This window comes from Haliotis asinina, chromosome 5, assembly GCF_037392515.1.
Source record: "Haliotis asinina isolate JCU_RB_2024 chromosome 5, JCU_Hal_asi_v2, whole genome shotgun sequence".
NCBI classification, from domain to species: Eukaryota; Metazoa; Mollusca; class Gastropoda; order Lepetellida; family Haliotidae; genus Haliotis; species Haliotis asinina.
Window position 1 is genome coordinate 10,804,740 of NC_090284.1, and position 18,151 is coordinate 10,822,890.

Consider the following 18,151-nt stretch of genomic DNA (forward strand, 5'->3'; position numbering starts at 1 on the left):
ATGCACATGTTGTTACCTGTCAAATGCTCTTCAGTTTGCTTTACCAGGTGGCCTTCGAGGATCAAAAACATTATGACTGCTGTGTACCTCAAGCTTTATCCATTTCTAACATGTCAATAGGGGTACATGTGATTTGATGTCACATGACTGGAAACTAGCAACATCTGCATGTCTACAATACTTTTGTGTAAATAATATAAACCATTCTTCAATATCATTCAGTGGATGCTATCATGCACATATCAGAGGTATTTTAGGCTCAAAACCTCTTGTTAGCCCCATGTATATACTACTCAAAGGAAGTTTAAGAACACCATGGCCATGACAGATTACTTACTGTTGTATGACATAAGGGGTTATTGAATAGTATATATGGATAAAATGTGGTGATGTGTCAGTTAACATACAGGCTTTGTAGGTTAGGGTTTTAGCTGAAGGAAGAAAGGATGATCTTTCAACTTCAGATAAGGGACATGCATAAACCACAGTACTCCAAGTGTTTGTACCAGTTTTATCTCTTAATCATGCCTGAAGCCGACGAGTCTAGTCTCTTCCTGATTATCGTTCCAGTTTTGTTGCCACTGCTTGTGGGTTTCACCAAGGTGGTAAAAATCTAAGTTTGCATCAGTTCTTCAGACATGAAGGTAACATGATTGAAACGTTATAAGTTGTTCATTGGTTATGGGAGGGACATGGGTTGATGTACCTTCTGTTTGTTTATGTTCCCTGAGCCATGAGGGGGACATGGGTTGATGTACCTTCTGTTTGTTTATGTTTCCTGAGCCATGAGGGGGACATGGGTTGATGTACCTTCTGTTTGTTTATGTTCCCTGAGCCATGAGGGGGACATGGGTTGATGTACCTTCTGTTTGTTTATGTTTCCTGAGCCATGAGGGGGACATGGGTTGATGTACCTTCTGTTTGTTTATGTTCCCTGAGCCATGAGGGGGACATGGGTTGATGTACCTTCTGTTTGTTTATGTTCCCTGAGCCATGAGGGGGACATGGGTTGATGTACCTTCTGTTTGTTTATGTTTCCTGAGCCGAAGCATCAACCCATGGGCAGTGAGGGACCAGTAAACAACATATCTATCATACTGAAAACCTCAAAGTTCATTTTCCACTGTTTGAAGCATAGGTATTGAGTACTGGAGTTAGTCAACAGCCCAAACACTACTATCAAGAAGAACCAAAGAATTCCCCCAGTTCGACATTTCCAGTGGGAAACATAGAACATGTTACTAGCTTGTAAGCAGGGTACATTGACTGCCTCAGTCAATCAGAAAGCAACATATATGTGTGAGGTAAGATAATGCTCATTTTAGCATTTAACTCACTTCTTCAAATATTCTATATGCGGCGTAGCGTACAGGTCTTTCAGGAAATCATGAGCCATTCCTTCTCAAATGTTATATATCAGTGAGTAAATGTATATGAGTTGAGATAGAGGTCCTCCTGCATAGTCATCTAGGGTAAAGAAGTACATTAGGAAAAGTTATGTTGTATGATGATGGAGCACTATGGGTAAGGGGCACCTGTGTCACTATATGTCAGTCTACCACTAGGGCTGTAATGATACACCGTGGTCAGGATTTCGTATGTATCAAGATATGTTCATAGGAAATGTGTAGTTTTGATGTAACCAAGGATACCAAAGTCTGTTTTTGTTGCCAGATTTGTTTATGGTCAGTGGTCGTGACACACAACCATGATATACCAATATGTTGGCTAAAGTCAGTACAGAGTTGATCATGTCATGTATCTCATCAAAGGTTGATTTCACTTTGCATTTGTTAATCGTTTCAGCCTCATCTCCAGCATGCCTTTCACAGTGTGGTATTAAGCTAATTATACACTGATAACACTGCATTCAGCACCTATATTCCCTACTGGGGGCATGATGGTGTGTAGCAAAGAGCAGCTGCCAATCGGTTTGATAATTACTTGCATTAGTGATCTGTAGGTGTGGGTTATTGGTTATTTTATGTTCAGGGTAAAGGGAATGTCATACCAAATCACGACAGGAAAAAAGAGACAGTGCTTTGGAAGCAACTACACATAATGAAGGTCACCTCAATACGGCACTTTTCGACTATTTAGCATATTCATATTGTTTCTCCGAAGAAGTTAAAGAACACCCCATTTTGTATATGATGATAGCTACAGTTACAAGAAAACAAGATGGAATTTCACTCCTTTGGAATGGTATGTGTTTTTCACAGATAATGTGGCAGAACATAAAAGATCATTAGAGGAAAAAACAAAAAGTGTTTTTGAAATGATCAGAGGAAAATCGATTTACATTTGCAGAGGACAGTTTTGAGTACCAGCCACAGAAAAAAAATCTCCTCCTCTTTTCCACTATAGTAGATGACTGTGCATTAAACCTCAAACACACCAGGCTATTGGGAAACTGGAGAAGAACCATGTACATGATGGATGAGGAAAGGAAAATATGTAAATTGGCATCATAGATCTGTCTTCACATGGTTGCTACTCTTCTTGTCATGTACCAGATCATTGTTTTTCTTGAATTTCTTTTTCAACATTTTCATTTCTTGGATTCCATTGTATTGTTGGAAATGTGGGCTAACCATTAGTTTACACCACACAGTGGGACTGCAAAGGTACAAGTCCATAGTCCAGTTCAACCAAGGTGACCACAGAGGTACAGTGTCTCTTTGACATATATTTTCTGTCACTCTGAACATCCCATGGAAGAGTAGAAGGGAGGTAACTCTTGTTAACACTACAAGAACATTATTGCTGTATTGATACTTTCAAGCAAGTTATCGCATCTGCTTTGTGGGGAAAGTTAGTACTTTACAGAAAGGAAATATTTTCTTGCAGCTTTGAATGACATATTTCATGAAACTGATTAATCATCTTATGTGTAATTCTTTCATTTATATTAATATTATGACATGGAGGCATACAGACCTTGTAATGGTCTAATAATGTAGTGACCCAACGCTCAACTTATGCTGGGGGGAAAAGGGACCTGCATCATTGTTTCTGGAAATGTATTATACCTACTTCTTTATCACAACAATGGACATAGTGAGTGTTGGTATTCCCCGCTCTAAATTTCAGCAAATGAGGAGTTGTAGTTGATAGAAAAAAACTGTGTGATATTCTGTGGTATACTGGTTTGTGTCAGATTGTATTGATGATGAGCATGTGTGACCTTCAGCACCCTCTAGCAAAAACAATTGGTCAAGTTTTGACTTGTAAGACTTACAAATTCTGATATTTTTTCCATAGGAACCTATGTTCAAATCCTTTTGGAACTCTGAGGTAAATAAGTCATGCCTTATATCTTGGATTAATGTCACATTATGTGACAGTAGTTTAATGTCACAAGGCAGTTAGTATGACTGTTTGTAACTCAACGGATGTGATATGGTGGTTATACAACAGTCACCTCCTGAAATCATGATTATTCTTCTTGGTGTGTCAACACCTTACCTATGGGTTTCACTGGAGTTGTGACCTGCACCACTTCAGACTTCACGTGGTGGGTAAGCGTAGTGGTTTAAGTGTCTGCTCATCACACTAAAGATGGGGTTTGATTCCCCACATGAGTACAGTGTGTCAGGGCTATTTCTACTGACCCCCGCTGGAATATTGCTCAAAGCAGTGTAAAAACTGACTTCATATTAAAACCATTGATATTCTTTGCAGAGGTGATAACAAGACCAGATGGACTATTTTAATGGCAAGGCTGATACTATTATGATAAGGACAATGGATATTTCTAAATCTAGTCATCCACCGTTATGATAACGGCAATGAATATTTCATACATCCAGTCACCCACTGTTATGATATGGGCAGTGAATATTCAATGAATTGAAAACTGAGTCACCCCGGTTCTGTTGTGGACTGGTAAGACACAGTAGGCTACTTGATTATATCCACAGAAACACTTCCTTCTCCTTACAACATATTTCAGCCTTTATGGTCCATGTGATGTTCTGACAAGAGTTGATAAATGAGTCACTGCAATTATAGATACAAAGCCAACAGGGATGTTGATAAGACAGATGATTATGTTGATATACATTGATTTGAAAGTCATATTTACAGTATTTGGAAATACAGACAGAATATATGATGTTGATAAAGATTCAGCGGGAGGGACCTCCACAAGGAAGCTAACTTTGACTGTATTTAATGTGGTTGCGATGTCCAAGAGGCTTCTTGTGGATTGTAAACACATACTAAGTGCCTGTGATTGAAGAATGCACTACCAGGTGTTTGAGAAACTGAACACCTGCCAACTAATGGGGCCTTTTTCTCATTGGCATAGCAGACAAGCAGTTTCCACTGGGAAGCCAGATTAGCTGTTCAAGCATTATTTGCAATAACTCTTGTATTTATTATTCATCATTTTTTAAATATTATATTTGTTGGATCACATTGTTTTTCTGCCAAAGTGGAAGATTTCAAAAGAAGGGAAGCACCTACCAACCCCTCATGTTTCTCGGGCACATTTTTTCCAAACATAACAAGTGTGGTAGGACTTCATTTTTATTTGTTTATGGAAAAAAGTGAGACAAGGGAGGAACACATTCTTATTTTTTTCTCCCAGAAACACAGCTTACAGACACTCATTCTTATAGTAGACAAATGGATGATCGGGACACAGCCAGGTCAATTTTTTTTAAAAATGGCAATAAAAAATAGTTGCTCGCAAAAATAAAAGTGATGTGCCGATGCCCAAAAAACATTTCACCTTCTTTATTTAACCTTATTATATAGAGCATGCATGCATGTTTGTAATTGACCAGTGCTCTCTTATAGTGCTGTCCCTCTGAAATACAATGTCACACTTATCCTTATAATACAAAAACAATAAGTCCCATCTATTAAAGTATCACCCAGTTTCAACATCAGATCTAAATAACCACTAGACCATGGAGACAGTTATAATGTACAATCTGTTACCACATTACGTGTTGTTGAAAACTTAAACAAAAATGAAAATGGGATTTAAAATGTGTTATTTTCCAGATTAGTCTGCAAAAGGCTGGCATATCTGTGATCCAACAAATAAAACAGTATTAAAAAATGGCCTTGTTTGATTGGCAAGGGTTAAACATGGGTTTTACATGCATCTTCTCAATCCTGCAAATGTGACAACCACCACCTTGGATAAACAGGTGAGAATGTTGGCATGTCAGTACACCATGCCAAGTCAAATCAAATTATTTATGCTTTGTAGTGCACCACTAGAATAGGGAAACTTTCAGCCTATTCTCCATTTCATTTTCTTTATTCATATAATTACCTTCTTTCAATCCAAGCTAACTGAATATCAATCCAAAATCAATGCAAATGTATGTATTGGTATGACTATACCGAGGGAAACAAATAAGGGAACACCTGGCAGTTTTCCCTAGTTTTTCACCTACCATGCAATATAACAACTTGTAGTTTCATGTCCAGTAATGTTACCCTCAGTATACATTATATCGCTCCTGGACCAAAACAGCACTGAGTTTATGCAATGGTTTTGTCCCTTTATATTTTCTGATTTCTTTTTCTGTACAACGCTGTATATAATATGTGTTTCTTAAGTCATACACTTTATGTTGTATATTGGTTCATAGTTTGATAGTCAGTTGGTATTTATTTATTGTTATTTAGAATTCAGTCTTTCAATACTTATGATACAATAACACGAATGTCTTACTGAACTACCGTGCCTAGTTGTTTTTGAGATTAGTGTAAGCTGGCATCATTTGTATTCTGTGACACACAAAATGAGTTGAGTACCATCCAGTTCTTTTATAAATGCTAGTTAATCTGTACCATGAGGGAACTAGATGGTTCTTACTTTCTTGTGTGCCATATATTTGAGTGACACATTAATTCCTGTACAGATACATGTCCAAGATGAATGGTTTGATTAGTTGTTTTAGACGTGTAGGTATGTTATACGCAAGTATCAACAATATCTAGCCATGTAGTTTCTATACACCATTTATACACAGTTGTATTCCTGATTCATTTGCTTTATACCAACGCAAAAATGGTGAATAAAGTTTAAAAAGATGGGTGTTCATTGTCATGACATATGGCTGGTTATGTTCTGAATGAGTGAGTTAGATTTTATGCCACTTTTAGCAATATTCCCACAATATCACGGCAGGGACATTAGAAATGAGCTTGTTCTGAGTGAAAAGTCTAAGGATCTTCACTAATCATCTCCATATAATACACAGACATAGATACAGATACGTAACAAACAGTTCAAGGAGACCAGTCTTTAGAAGAGACAGTTTATATATTATTTATATGACCTAAATGGATGATAACTTCTTTGGAGACTTGTGGAAGTTAGGACCATTTGGGCCTCATGGACCTTTGATGTTCTCATAATTTGGAGAAGTGCACGTAAAATCTCCAAAACATCATCATCACCTCACCACTTAGTCTCACACCTTAAGGTAAGGGGTTAGCCATTTGATATGAGGAAGTAGGATTATTTCTTATAGTTTTGTTGCAGACTGTGGTTAATCAGTGTTTCTAACCATAAAATGTGTTTTCAGAACATCTAACATTTCTTGACTACTAAGAAACTGTAATTCCAAATGTAATGGCTACATTTGACCACCATATAAAGGACATTGTCTATTCATCTCCTGTCTATTGAATACCTTTCTATTTGTGAACTGTGAAGACAGATCTTTTTTTTCTGCTAAATTTCCCAAGAACCATTTCAAACCTTTTTAGATGGTCATCCCCAAAGTGTACATGAGACAGCATCCTAATTTCCCTTTTATCTCAGACTGGATACAAGCGTGAGACCGTGAGATGAGTCTTTCTGTGACGAGCCTCCATTAGTCAGCCGTCAGCTGGTGTCGCTGAAGCAGGTAATGCCACCCAAGGTTGGAGGGTAGCTTGAAACAATGGATTTTCCTTGCATTGTGTACGCAGGTCAACAGAGACAAATGATGGATGTATGGACAACAGGGATTTGATTTTGCAGTCAGCTGAAGATAATGATCTTACGCTGAACTGTTACAATGACGTCCCCAAGCTCAGCTTGGGTCATTAGCTGATGGACATGATTGCATCGCTTCACTGACATCAGGTCAAAAGACAAAATGAACGGGTGCTGGGTTACTGACTAAATATATGAAACATTTTGTATTATTTGTCATTTTCTTAAGAAAAAAGGTCTTATCTGAAGCAAAAATGATTGCTTTTCCTAGAAATTATTGTCCTACAATTTAGGAATTTCTAAGTTTAGCTTACCTTTTAATGATTTTCTAAGTGATAAACTATTTTTGCATATAGAGGATGGAACCTAGTCCTGGCTTTGACACTGTTTTTCAACTCACACTGGCACATGGTTTGAACATGTCAATCTGAAACTCCAATACATTTGTGTTGAGCCAATAGGACAGATCTTCAGCCTCCAAAGTCACATTTGTCTTCAGCAAGTGACAATGCACTGATCTCCAGTCTACAACATGTCAGCCCTCTGCGTATGTCAGTACAATGACCTTCACCTATAGCTAAGACTTCAATCCAAAATGGCATGTTGATCTTAATGCTGTATATTGTCTCAAGTGTTGTACAAGGAAAACTTAATGGTTGTATGCACATTTTGGGCCTCTCACACAATGACAAACAATACCAAAACCACAAACGAGGAAGTGCAGATCAAATTGCACAGAAATTATATAACATTATAATGAAAGGTAGAGCATATTTGACTAAAGATGAAGCCAAGGAGGATACAGTTGGCAAAGAGAAATTGTGGGGAAATGTGTGAGTTTAATCCATTCCTTTGGAAATGTTTAATCTGTAAGAATGTTTATTACTTTTTCTCATATGCATTGGCCAGTTGTAATCTTTGTAAATTGGAATATCCCCTACTTTTTCAGATGGTATATGCATAACCCTCAAGATACTGCATGATGGCAACAGGTGAATGTAATTTCGGCTGAAAATCAGCTGGGAGTCTGGGGGCTATAGCCCCCAACAGGGTCCAGAATCCACTGACCTGCATTTGCATCAGCTGATTCGTGGAAAATTGACATCACTGATACTGGGAGAATATGTTGAAGAGACGTATTTCAGGAATATCACTGCAGTTGTTGTGTTTGTTGACTATAGCTTGTAATAACAAAAATGTGATCAGAGTAGATTCATGCTGTTTGGGTATGACGACATGATTTTACCAAGCCTTACCATCTGTTATTTAGTTGCGTCTCATGACCTATTTCAACCTGGAATTCCTACAGGTTCAATCTGAACCAAGCATTACTGATTACATGATTACATTACAGGGATTAGAAAAGGGATATTACTAATTCATCACACATAAATATCATCCTTCTCAAGTGCCCATATTACTCAATATTCAGATACATGCTTAAATCCTGGCTAATGCAACAGGCAAAGCACCATAACATCACATTTAAGATCTATATAATATACAAATTGGCCATGAAAAACATGTTTACTTCAAGAAACCACCAAACATTTCAAAGGACTTTCATTTTGCAAATCAAAACAAAGAAACCAGAGATTTCAAAATTTTTCTAATACAACGCTCAGCAATATATCAACTGTCTGTAAATATATAATTCTGGACCAAACAATCCAGTGATCAACAGCATGAGCATCATTCTACACAGTTGGGATATGATGACATGTCAACCAAGTCAGAGAACCTTCCCACATGATCTTGTTTGTTGCCTTTGACAGCAAGCATTGGTTAGTGAAGATCAATTCTAACCCAATCTTCACAGGTCTTAAGGCTATGACTATTGTTAGGCCAAGTGTGGGTGTTCTACATGTCATAGTGTTGCGACTGTTTTGTGCATGTGAGCATTTGCTTCAAAAATAGCTTCAAACCATGTACATTCTCATCAACATGACCAATCTCTTAACACTAGCGACACAAGTCTGTGCATGGAAACAATTATAGAAACAGTTGATTCTTTTAGAGGTTTATTGTATCTATGTATGTGTGTATTAAGAACAACACTCATCAAACACTCAATGACAAGACAGAAACACACTGTCTCCTCCAAAAACACCACAGAAGGTAACTGCAAGTACATGTTGACTTGTACAACAAAGTGAGAAATTGATCTCAGCTACTTCCAAGCATGTGTATTTGAAAAAAGAATCATTTCATTTACACAAAAGAGAACGGAAGGCTCAAGTCATCTAATATTTCATACTTTTTTTAGAATCAACCCCAATATCCAGAAAAGGATGCTATGATATCACCATAGTTACAGCAACGCACAACTAGCACTACAGTGGGGAAAAGTGATATGCTGAGTATGATACAGTCTGTGCGGAAACTTCTGTCTTCTGTCCTGCATGTCTCCCGTTGTCCATGTTCAGTGGGTTGTATCTTACATTGATGCAGTTCTGACTGGTATTTTACCTCCATGTACTGTCTACATTAACACCAGATATGTAATCAGCCTCCAGAGGAACATGATGCAGTTTAGATGTTCTGTTAGCTAGTCTGCTCAATCAACCTGTCTTCTATGATTCCTTGATAAATGCATAACTGTCAATAATAATCTTGTTCTGAAACCCATTCACACCTTTGCATCGTGTCAAATGCACACATCTACATTCGTCCACAAACATGATCATCATCAGCCATTTAAAATTCATGTTCCATCCTTATATATATATATACACACATACACACTTGAACTCTCATATCACTGCAGTCTCCTCTAATAGGGGTGTAATGACAACGAGGGTACTTAAAGCAACTGTGGGCCCAGGTGCACCATGTTTGGCATACTGACTGATGAAAACTAGTGTGTGTCAGTAGAGAATGGTAGTGGGTTCTTTCACATATACATCTTTAATACTTAATAATAGGTCCCACTAGATATAACATTCAAAGGTAACAATAAGATCCCTTGACAGTCATGCTAAATTTTTAACACTGAAAGCAGATATTCATGGTGTAAAAATGAAGCATAATTGCCATCTTTCAGGAGAGAATAAAAAATTTCCAAAACATTTTAGTTACTGATAAACAAATGTGGGTTCTGTAAGTTATCTTAGACACATCCAGTCATGCAGGTACAACTAGATGCCCAAACTCACTACTCATTTGCCTTTTTAATGCTCAGAAGCCACGTTGAGAACACTCTCTGTTATGTCTTGTTGAGCAGATAGCATGTTATCATTACAGACCTAGTACAGTGATGCATCACTCACATACTCTCTGTCACTCAGTCACACTGACAAGCTGTACATTAATCTCTGCCCATCATAGTCTTGAGTCGATCTCTGCTGGTGAACAAGACGTAAGCCACAGACAGGGTCAGACCTATTGCCCCTCCACGTGCACACTTCTTCCAGCCCGCTGAAACATAGACACCATATAACCAGTAACCGAACCATAATCCTGACAGTTCATTAATTTTATTCATATCAGTCCACACGTATTATTTAATATCTGAACCTCTAAGAAATGTACTAGAACAGCCCTCAGCTTTAAAAAACATTACGTACCTGAGCTCTTGTAGAGGAAGCCAGTTGCAGTGCCTGCTACTACTGTGTTTAGCTCATCATCTACACCGCGACCAGTTGACAGCACAACCCCAATTACACTGTACATCAGAGCTGGTAACATAATGAGATAGAGGTATGTATGTGTCAGGGTCAGTGTAGATAGACATCAAGGTTGGTGTATAATAGAGATCATGATCAGTGCAGGTACAGGTAAAAATTAGTACAGGTAAGGATCAAAGCTAAGACATATTGACTGGAAGAAAATGCTTACAACTTCATAAACAGCACAGGATCTGGTAATCTACTACAAATTAATTTCCAGCCACCATTATCTTAACTCTTCAATGCTTTACACACACCATGACATAATAGTTAAGTTATTTACCTATTACTCCTAGAGTCTGAGCTGATGATGCTCCTTGTTTTGTGATGAAATTCAGCATTCTGGAAAGACAATGTACATCACCTTTACTGGTTATGACTGGGTTCAGGGCATCCAGAGTATATTACCGTATTTACAGTGAACCTGCATAAACCATTGTACAAACCTTTAGAATCAACATTAATTTAAACATATCCCACCTATGTCTCAAGTCACGACTAGTAATTTCATTATTGCTGACAGTTTTTTTGCTACTTCATAATATTTTTTTAACTCAATAGTTGATGAAAAATGTGAAGTCTTTTTACAAGACAAACCCTCTTCAAACTGTAATTCTATTTTTTGGAAAAAAAGCAACAACATAATTCTGATGTCTTGTGGGACATAACATGCCAGCAATTATCAATATTACAGCTAGATATAAATGGTAAATGGGTTTTCAAGTGAAAAGACAGTCAACACTGTGCTCATGATTGTAGCACTTAACTCTGTTTGTGTGTGTATGTGTGTGCGTGCACGTGTGAATGGGTGTGTGAGTGCATGCACATGTGTGAATGCGTGTGTGTGAGTGCATGTGTGAATGAGTGCATGTGTACACGTGTGTGTGTGTGAGAGAGTGTGTGTGCGTGTGTGAGAGTGCATGCACGTGTGTGAGTGCATGCACGTGTGTGAATGCATGCGTGCGTGCATGTGTGTGAATACGAGTGTGAGTGCATGCATGCACGTATGTGAATGTGTGTGCGTGAGTGCATGCATGCGCTTGTGCAACAACCAGTTTGATCAAAAGCCTTCTTTTCAACCCAAGTCTAATGAGACACCCCACCCCAGTTCAATATGAAAACGCTACCCAGGGTCAGTGGAGTGAATCAGAGTAAACCAAGCCATGTTCTATCCCTTATGGTGAAGGTCTGACAGGGCAACAAGTAGCATTTTAATACAATTTGACCTCCAGACAGACACATTATCTAGAAGTACACGGCCATGATCACTAGATATATGGAACATAGACATACAGCTTTACAGACTCCTGAGAACTACAGAACAAGTGATTTTAAGTGCTCTTCCATGAACAGCACTGAAATATGAATCTATTCTATAATATATCACTTTCTGTGAGCTTAAAGCATCATAACAAGTATTTCAAGAAAACACTAGGCAATGTCCGCCTGAGACACTTATCACTCAGTGCAATAAGCAAACACAGGTGTCAGAGGTACAGTAACAAACCAAGATTCATATTCAGGATGATTGTAGGATTTGAATCCATGTAACAAGAAAGCTAAAACAAACTGCAGTCCTTTAGATGATGTGGTCACTGATCTCAACTTTGAACATTTCTGCCTCTTTCTGTATGTTCTCCATTTCTTTCACTGCTTAATGCCTCACTCAAAAACATGACAGCTAAATGATGGCATCCTGTAAATTTGGTTTCTGGGCAAACGTTTTGACCCCCGGCCCCAATGGGGACCTCTGAATATAACTGTCTGTGTATCATTGGGAAGTTCAGATCAGATCAGATGTTTGTCACTTTGCTTAAACCTGCAAGCAAGGAGACTGACAGTAGATCATGCACAATAGAGCCACAAGTAACACTAAAATAAACATCAGCGGATCTGGGCAGGAATAGAAGCAGCACATATGACCATCTGTAACGTGTCCCCTGCATGGGTTCATGCAAACCATCTGTAACATATGCCCCTCACATAAAATATAAAAAGGGAAGGTGTACTGACTGTGTTCTTCTCACTGCTCCTGTCAGCTGTGCTGCACGTGTTTCTCGATATCCCGTCAGAACCCCATTCAAACCACCAACCGCTCCACCTGGACATAGTCAAAAACAGCATGTCAAACTGTTGGACAACCGTGGAATGTTCCTGTGTATAAAAGTAACATAGTGAATCCCAAATAAACTTGATTAGTCATGTTAATCATGCTAATTCACATGATATCCACAATTAATATGCATAAATTTGTAGCAGTACAGATCTGGAGTATACATAAAAATATGTAACCTGGTCGTGATTTGTGAACACGCGGTTTTACAACTACTTCTCAAATTAATAATGAAGACAGTCATGCTTGATTAGGTCATTGATATAAACAATATGGTGACAATATTTAAGAATGATAATCTACCGACATTTAAACATTAAGTAATGAAGCAAAACAGAAATACATTGCAAATTCAGATATTATATAATAACATCAGTTGGAAAAGACCTTGGTAAGTGCTATTTGTTAAAGGCAGAGGTTATTATTGGATACATATTTATGTAGTACCTGCGAAAACAGAACCACCAATCTGTGAAAACGATAGCTCCAGTCGGCCTCGCTGTCTGCTGGCACCTTCTGGGAATATGAAGTCTCCTTCGCCTCCCTAATGTTTGAACAAAATATGTCACAACTAGCCAATATTACTAACTGGCAAAACAAATCTACTTATTCTACATCATTAATGATCTGGTGACAAGTAAATGGATCACACTTTGGTCATAGCCTTCGGTGTTCATGCTGGTCCATTGCCAGAGACACCTGGAATTGTGCTCAGGACATCTTGGACATATGAAGCTGCTGATGGTAGCCTACACTGACTGGAGGCATTTGATGCCAGTTTTCTACATATTCAAATTGATGCTTGATAAAGTAAAGGTGAATCATGGAGTTTAATAATGATTTTTACCATGAATAGTTGTTCTACTCTAGTGAGCATGGTGAGAGCTTGGGAGAGAGAGAGAGTTGGGTATTAGTTACTTTTACACCCCTTTTAGCAATATTCCTGCAATATTTGGACAGGGTACACCAAAACTGGGCTTCACATATTGTAGCCATGTGGGAATTCAGAGTAAAGAGGAAATGCTTTAACCACTAGGCTACCCAACCACCCCGTTCTACTAGATGAATTAATGACTAGCCATGATCACCATTAATGTGTCCGTGCTTTCACATTTCACAGGTGCCATGACTTAATCAGTTATTGACTATGATTAAACACTAGGAAAAAACAACACGTAACACATACATGAACATGATGAATAATGGGCACTGTACAGCATGAGACTTCTCAATACAAGGAAGTCAGCCACTCACCGAGCCAATGTAAGTAGGGTCTATGTTGAGATATGGTGACATGATAGAACCGGCCGCACCAGCTGTCACTGTGAACATAAACAAGTGGTCACACAACAAGGTCACACATCACATCCTTGAATGGCATTTAGAAGTGAGTGAGTTTAGCACTCAGCAATATTCCAGCTATATGGCGGCAGTCTTTAAATAATAGAGTCTGGACCAGATATTCCTGTGATCAACAGCATGAACATTGATCTGCACACTTGGTAACCGAAGACATGAGTCAACCATGCCAGTGAGCCTTACAACACAATTCAGTTAGTTGCTTCTTTTGACAAGCATGGGTAACTGAAGGCCAATATTCTAACCCGGACTGTCACAGGTACCATTTAGAACTGATTTATATCAACTTCTTTATTATAAGCAACACCTGAAGGAGTAGTAACATAATCTGAAACATTGTGTTTCTCATAATACAGATGTTGACATCTATGAACCAGCATCAAACTCAGGAGTTTTCCAGTTGTACACCAGCCTTTTGAAAATAACATGCATCAACCAAGTCAGCAAACCTGACCACCTGATCCTATCTGTCTTCAATGGGTAAATTTATTTTCAAACATGTTAGGCCATCAATGTTAACACGTTAAGCACTTGTCAAAACAAGAGTCATTAGATGATGACAAGCCTCCCAGTCCCCACAAAGGTCTGTGTTTTGGGAGGATACATTTCCAATAAGTAGCGACTTTTCTCTTATTCTTTATACTGTAGTGATACACATCTAATAATAATTGTTTTCCACACCTGTGATAATACATAATTGAGCATTCAATGCAATGTCTAAAAATGTGCTTTGAAATGCAATACACATCTTAAATCTAATATGAGTACATACGCAAGAAGCCGTCAGTCCTTTTGATTGTTTACACTGACAACGGATAACACCTTCACAAAATCAGTTATGCTACTCAGAAATCAAAGCCTATGCTCATCCTTTATCAAGGTCAAAATTTCTTCAGGAATGAAACAAGCACATTTGTTAAAAGATCACATATAATCTAGGGGGGTACAAATACGTAAATCATATATTGGCATCGTTATAAATGAAACTCCATCATTAAAACAACTCATTTCGACTGTTAATTGCCTAAAATCAATCTTTTTGACAACAGTGCACAATCTCTACAACGAAAGGAAGGAAACCATGAAAATAATAAATCACAACAACCTGTAAATAGCAATGGGCACCACTTTAATTTCCGATTGATATATCTACCAAGTTTTACAAAAAGATATTGAATGTTTTCTGAGCTCTGCTCCAGAAACAAAGCCCATCCCTCCATCTTGAGACTAAGTCCGAAACGTTTCCATGGAAACCGAGAAAGTAGGAAATCACAAAAACCTGTAAATAGTAAAAGGCACCACTTTGAGGTCTGCCACACATATCTACCAAGTTTTACTGACAGATATTTAGAAGTTTTTGAGTTCTGCTCCGGAAACGAAACACACCTCTCACTTTTGAGACAGTTCAAAGTCCGAAACATTTCCATGGAAATCGAGAAAATAATAAATCACAAAAACCTGTAAATAATAAAAGGTTCCACAATAGGTTCAGATTGATATATCTACCAAGTTTTGCAGAAAAAAATATATCATGGTTTTTGAGTTCTGCTCAGGCAACAAAGCCCATCCCTCCATTTTGAGACTAAGTCCGAAACATTTCCATGGAAACCGAGAAAATAAGAAATCACAAAAACCTGTATATACCAAAAGGCACCATGTCAGGTTCTGACTGATATATCTATCAAGTTTTGCACAAAAATCTTGAACGGTTTTTGAGTTCTGCTCCACAAACGAAGCCCACCCCACCATTAGACTCACACCAAAATGTTCCATGGAAAAACAAAAAAAACCCCACCAAAATGCCAAAAATCTGTAAATAGCAAGACAACCATAGGTTGAGATAATTCTATCTATCAAGTTTGTCTAAAAATATTGAATGGTTTCTGAGTTATGCTCCGGAAACAAAATGATTATGGACAGACGGACGAAGTGTTGACTACATCCCCTTGCATCATATGCCGGGGGGGATAAAAACATGTTAGGGTGTATTTGAGGTGTGTGAAAAATATGACATATCGCTGATTTTACCTGATCAGCCATAGAAATATTACACTGCGTTGTTCGAGTTTTTCTAGAGATTATTCTAAAACATCTTTCACATACACCTTTAATTGCTATGAAGGGAATATACTATCAGCTGAAAGGTGTTTGCAAGTAATAGTGACAGTTGTATGATTTTAGAAAAATTGTTAGGGTGAATGTGATGTGTGTGAAAAATATGACGACGTGATCTGATCCGCCATTGATGCTGGTGATCCTTGTGGTTATAGTTCTGCAACTTCTTTCTTTCTTGTTTATTTTAATATTTTTTGTTGATCTTATTATTTGACAAAAAAGGTGTTTATAATGCTATGTGATAATTTTAAACTTTCTGTTTTTGAGTGGTGTGTGACAGTGTCAGTTAACATTTTGTTAATGTCCATGCCATTACCCACATGCAGTATGATATCTGAATTAATTATTAATGTAAACAAAAATGTCTCAAAGTAGATTTTTCAAAAAGGACAGCTGATGTTAACACGTGTTACTTTTGTGATACTTTTGCATTCTTTAACATGTTTTGGGAGGGATGGCCGTGGTGTATCATTTATTCTTTCATTCACTCACATATGTACTTGTTTTTTCCTTATTTCTTTCATTCATTCACTGGTAATTCTTGCTTTTAATTCTTGCTATAACACATTCATTCATTGTAAAATTCTGACTGATACAATAAACTGGCTGAATTTCTGACACTGAAGTTGCGCTGTGTCACTCTGTGCGTTGGAGCATGACGAGACACGCGTTAATTGGTACAAATGGTAAAGAAAGCAAGTGAGTGACCTATCCCTGTTGTAAATTATCCCTTGTGTAATATTCCAATACTAAAATAAGTTCATTGATTGTTTTTTTTTTAAACCTGTTGTAGTTTATTGAATATATAACTAGGACGAGGCATTTTTGATGGCAGTGGGGAGGTATGGGTGGAGCTCCTATCGTCTGCGTAAGCGCCACAGCTAGGTGTTGGCGATAACTTGTACGCAGCGATAACTGGTCGCTGGCCAGCAGTATAGGGCCTTCTCCTATTCTTGCGGTAAACAAATTTTCTGCCGAGGTCGCTGATGCGTGATACTTAGTGGTTGTTTACATCATTGACCAGTAACTTGGACGTGGCACAAGTCAGTGAATTTGCAAAATTGTGCAGTGTAACGAATATTCGTGAGTTTTAACCAACTTGGAAAATTTGTATCTTTCACGCACCCTTCCCGATAAGATTCCCCTTCCTTACACCTAATAATGTTACTTTCTTGTTGTACCACGAGAATAGGAGACACGTTTTTCATCAAGCTCAAGTGAGATAATACACTTGATGGATCAAGCAGTTGATAGATGCAGATGTTAGAGGGAGAATCTCTTCATTTAAAAAACACAAGCATACATACGAAAAGAACTGTTTGTACTATTTTTTCAGCCGATATCCGTAAGTACCACGAGAATAGGAGACGCCAGTATATATATATACCAAAAATCATGCCAGAATTTTAGAGCAGCACTCAATCGCAGCGATACTGCCGATAGCCTGAATATATGAGATTTCTACGGTCATCCAAACATGATATACCTAAAACCATGTTTACCATACACAACTAAGCAAATGCCATGGTGTATAAACGTTACTAGCGAGATGACTTGCGTCATGTTCGAAGATTAGGTACCAATAGACACCTAAGAACTATGCATTAATCAAAGATTTTTACCTGGCACATTCATGCTTGGGTCATTAGAAGAGTAGGGAGAAAAGATACTGGATCGTCCTTTTTGCGGATCCATTTTGTTTGACGTTACTTCCACTCAGATATCGTCTCCTGGTGACATTCACAGTCACATGTAACACGCCGGAAGACTCAGAAGTGCGTCTGCGTGACGGCCTTGAGTAAACTGGTCCTATAATTGGTTCGCGCTGCATATATAGCGCTTTTAGTGTAATAGACAAACACCTAGTTATTATTTTTCGTAAGTAATTATAAGCAAAATGGTGAGATAATGTTTGGTATTTCAATTATGCTGATCAAACTAATG

The 18,151-nt window shown here is 38.0% G+C and overlaps 1 protein-coding gene across 1 annotated transcript; it reads right to left on the reverse strand.

Moving 5' to 3' along the window:
* Positions 1–8,960: 8,960 nt before the first annotated feature.
* LOC137284146 (mitochondrial import inner membrane translocase subunit Tim23-like) lies at positions 8,961–18,020 on the reverse strand. Its single transcript, XM_067815835.1, has 7 exons — positions 17,830–18,020; positions 13,988–14,055; positions 13,181–13,277; positions 12,634–12,721; positions 10,904–10,962; positions 10,519–10,629; positions 8,961–10,369 (listed from the first exon to the last, which is right to left on the reverse strand). Exons 1-7 carry the CDS (start codon positions 17,900–17,902, stop codon positions 10,260–10,262), a joined length of 606 nt encoding a protein of 201 aa, XP_067671936.1. The 5' UTR covers positions 17,903–18,020; the 3' UTR covers positions 8,961–10,259.
* Positions 18,021–18,151: the final 131 nt, after the last annotated feature.

Bases quoted from the DNA above. Each gene is read 5' to 3' on its own strand.
- LOC137284146 (XM_067815835.1), bottom strand. From the start codon at position 17,902: ATGGATCCGCAAAAAGGACGATCCAGTATCTTTTCTCCCTACTCTTCT. The intron at 13,278-13,987 runs GTGAGTGGCTGA...TTCAAACATTAG, and splicing joins ACCCTACTTACATTGGCTCG to GGAGGCGAAGGAGACTTCAT. The intron at 12,722-13,180 runs GTACTACATAAA...GACTATGTCCAG, and splicing joins TGGTGGTTCTGTTTTCGCAG to GTGGAGCGGTTGGTGGTTTG.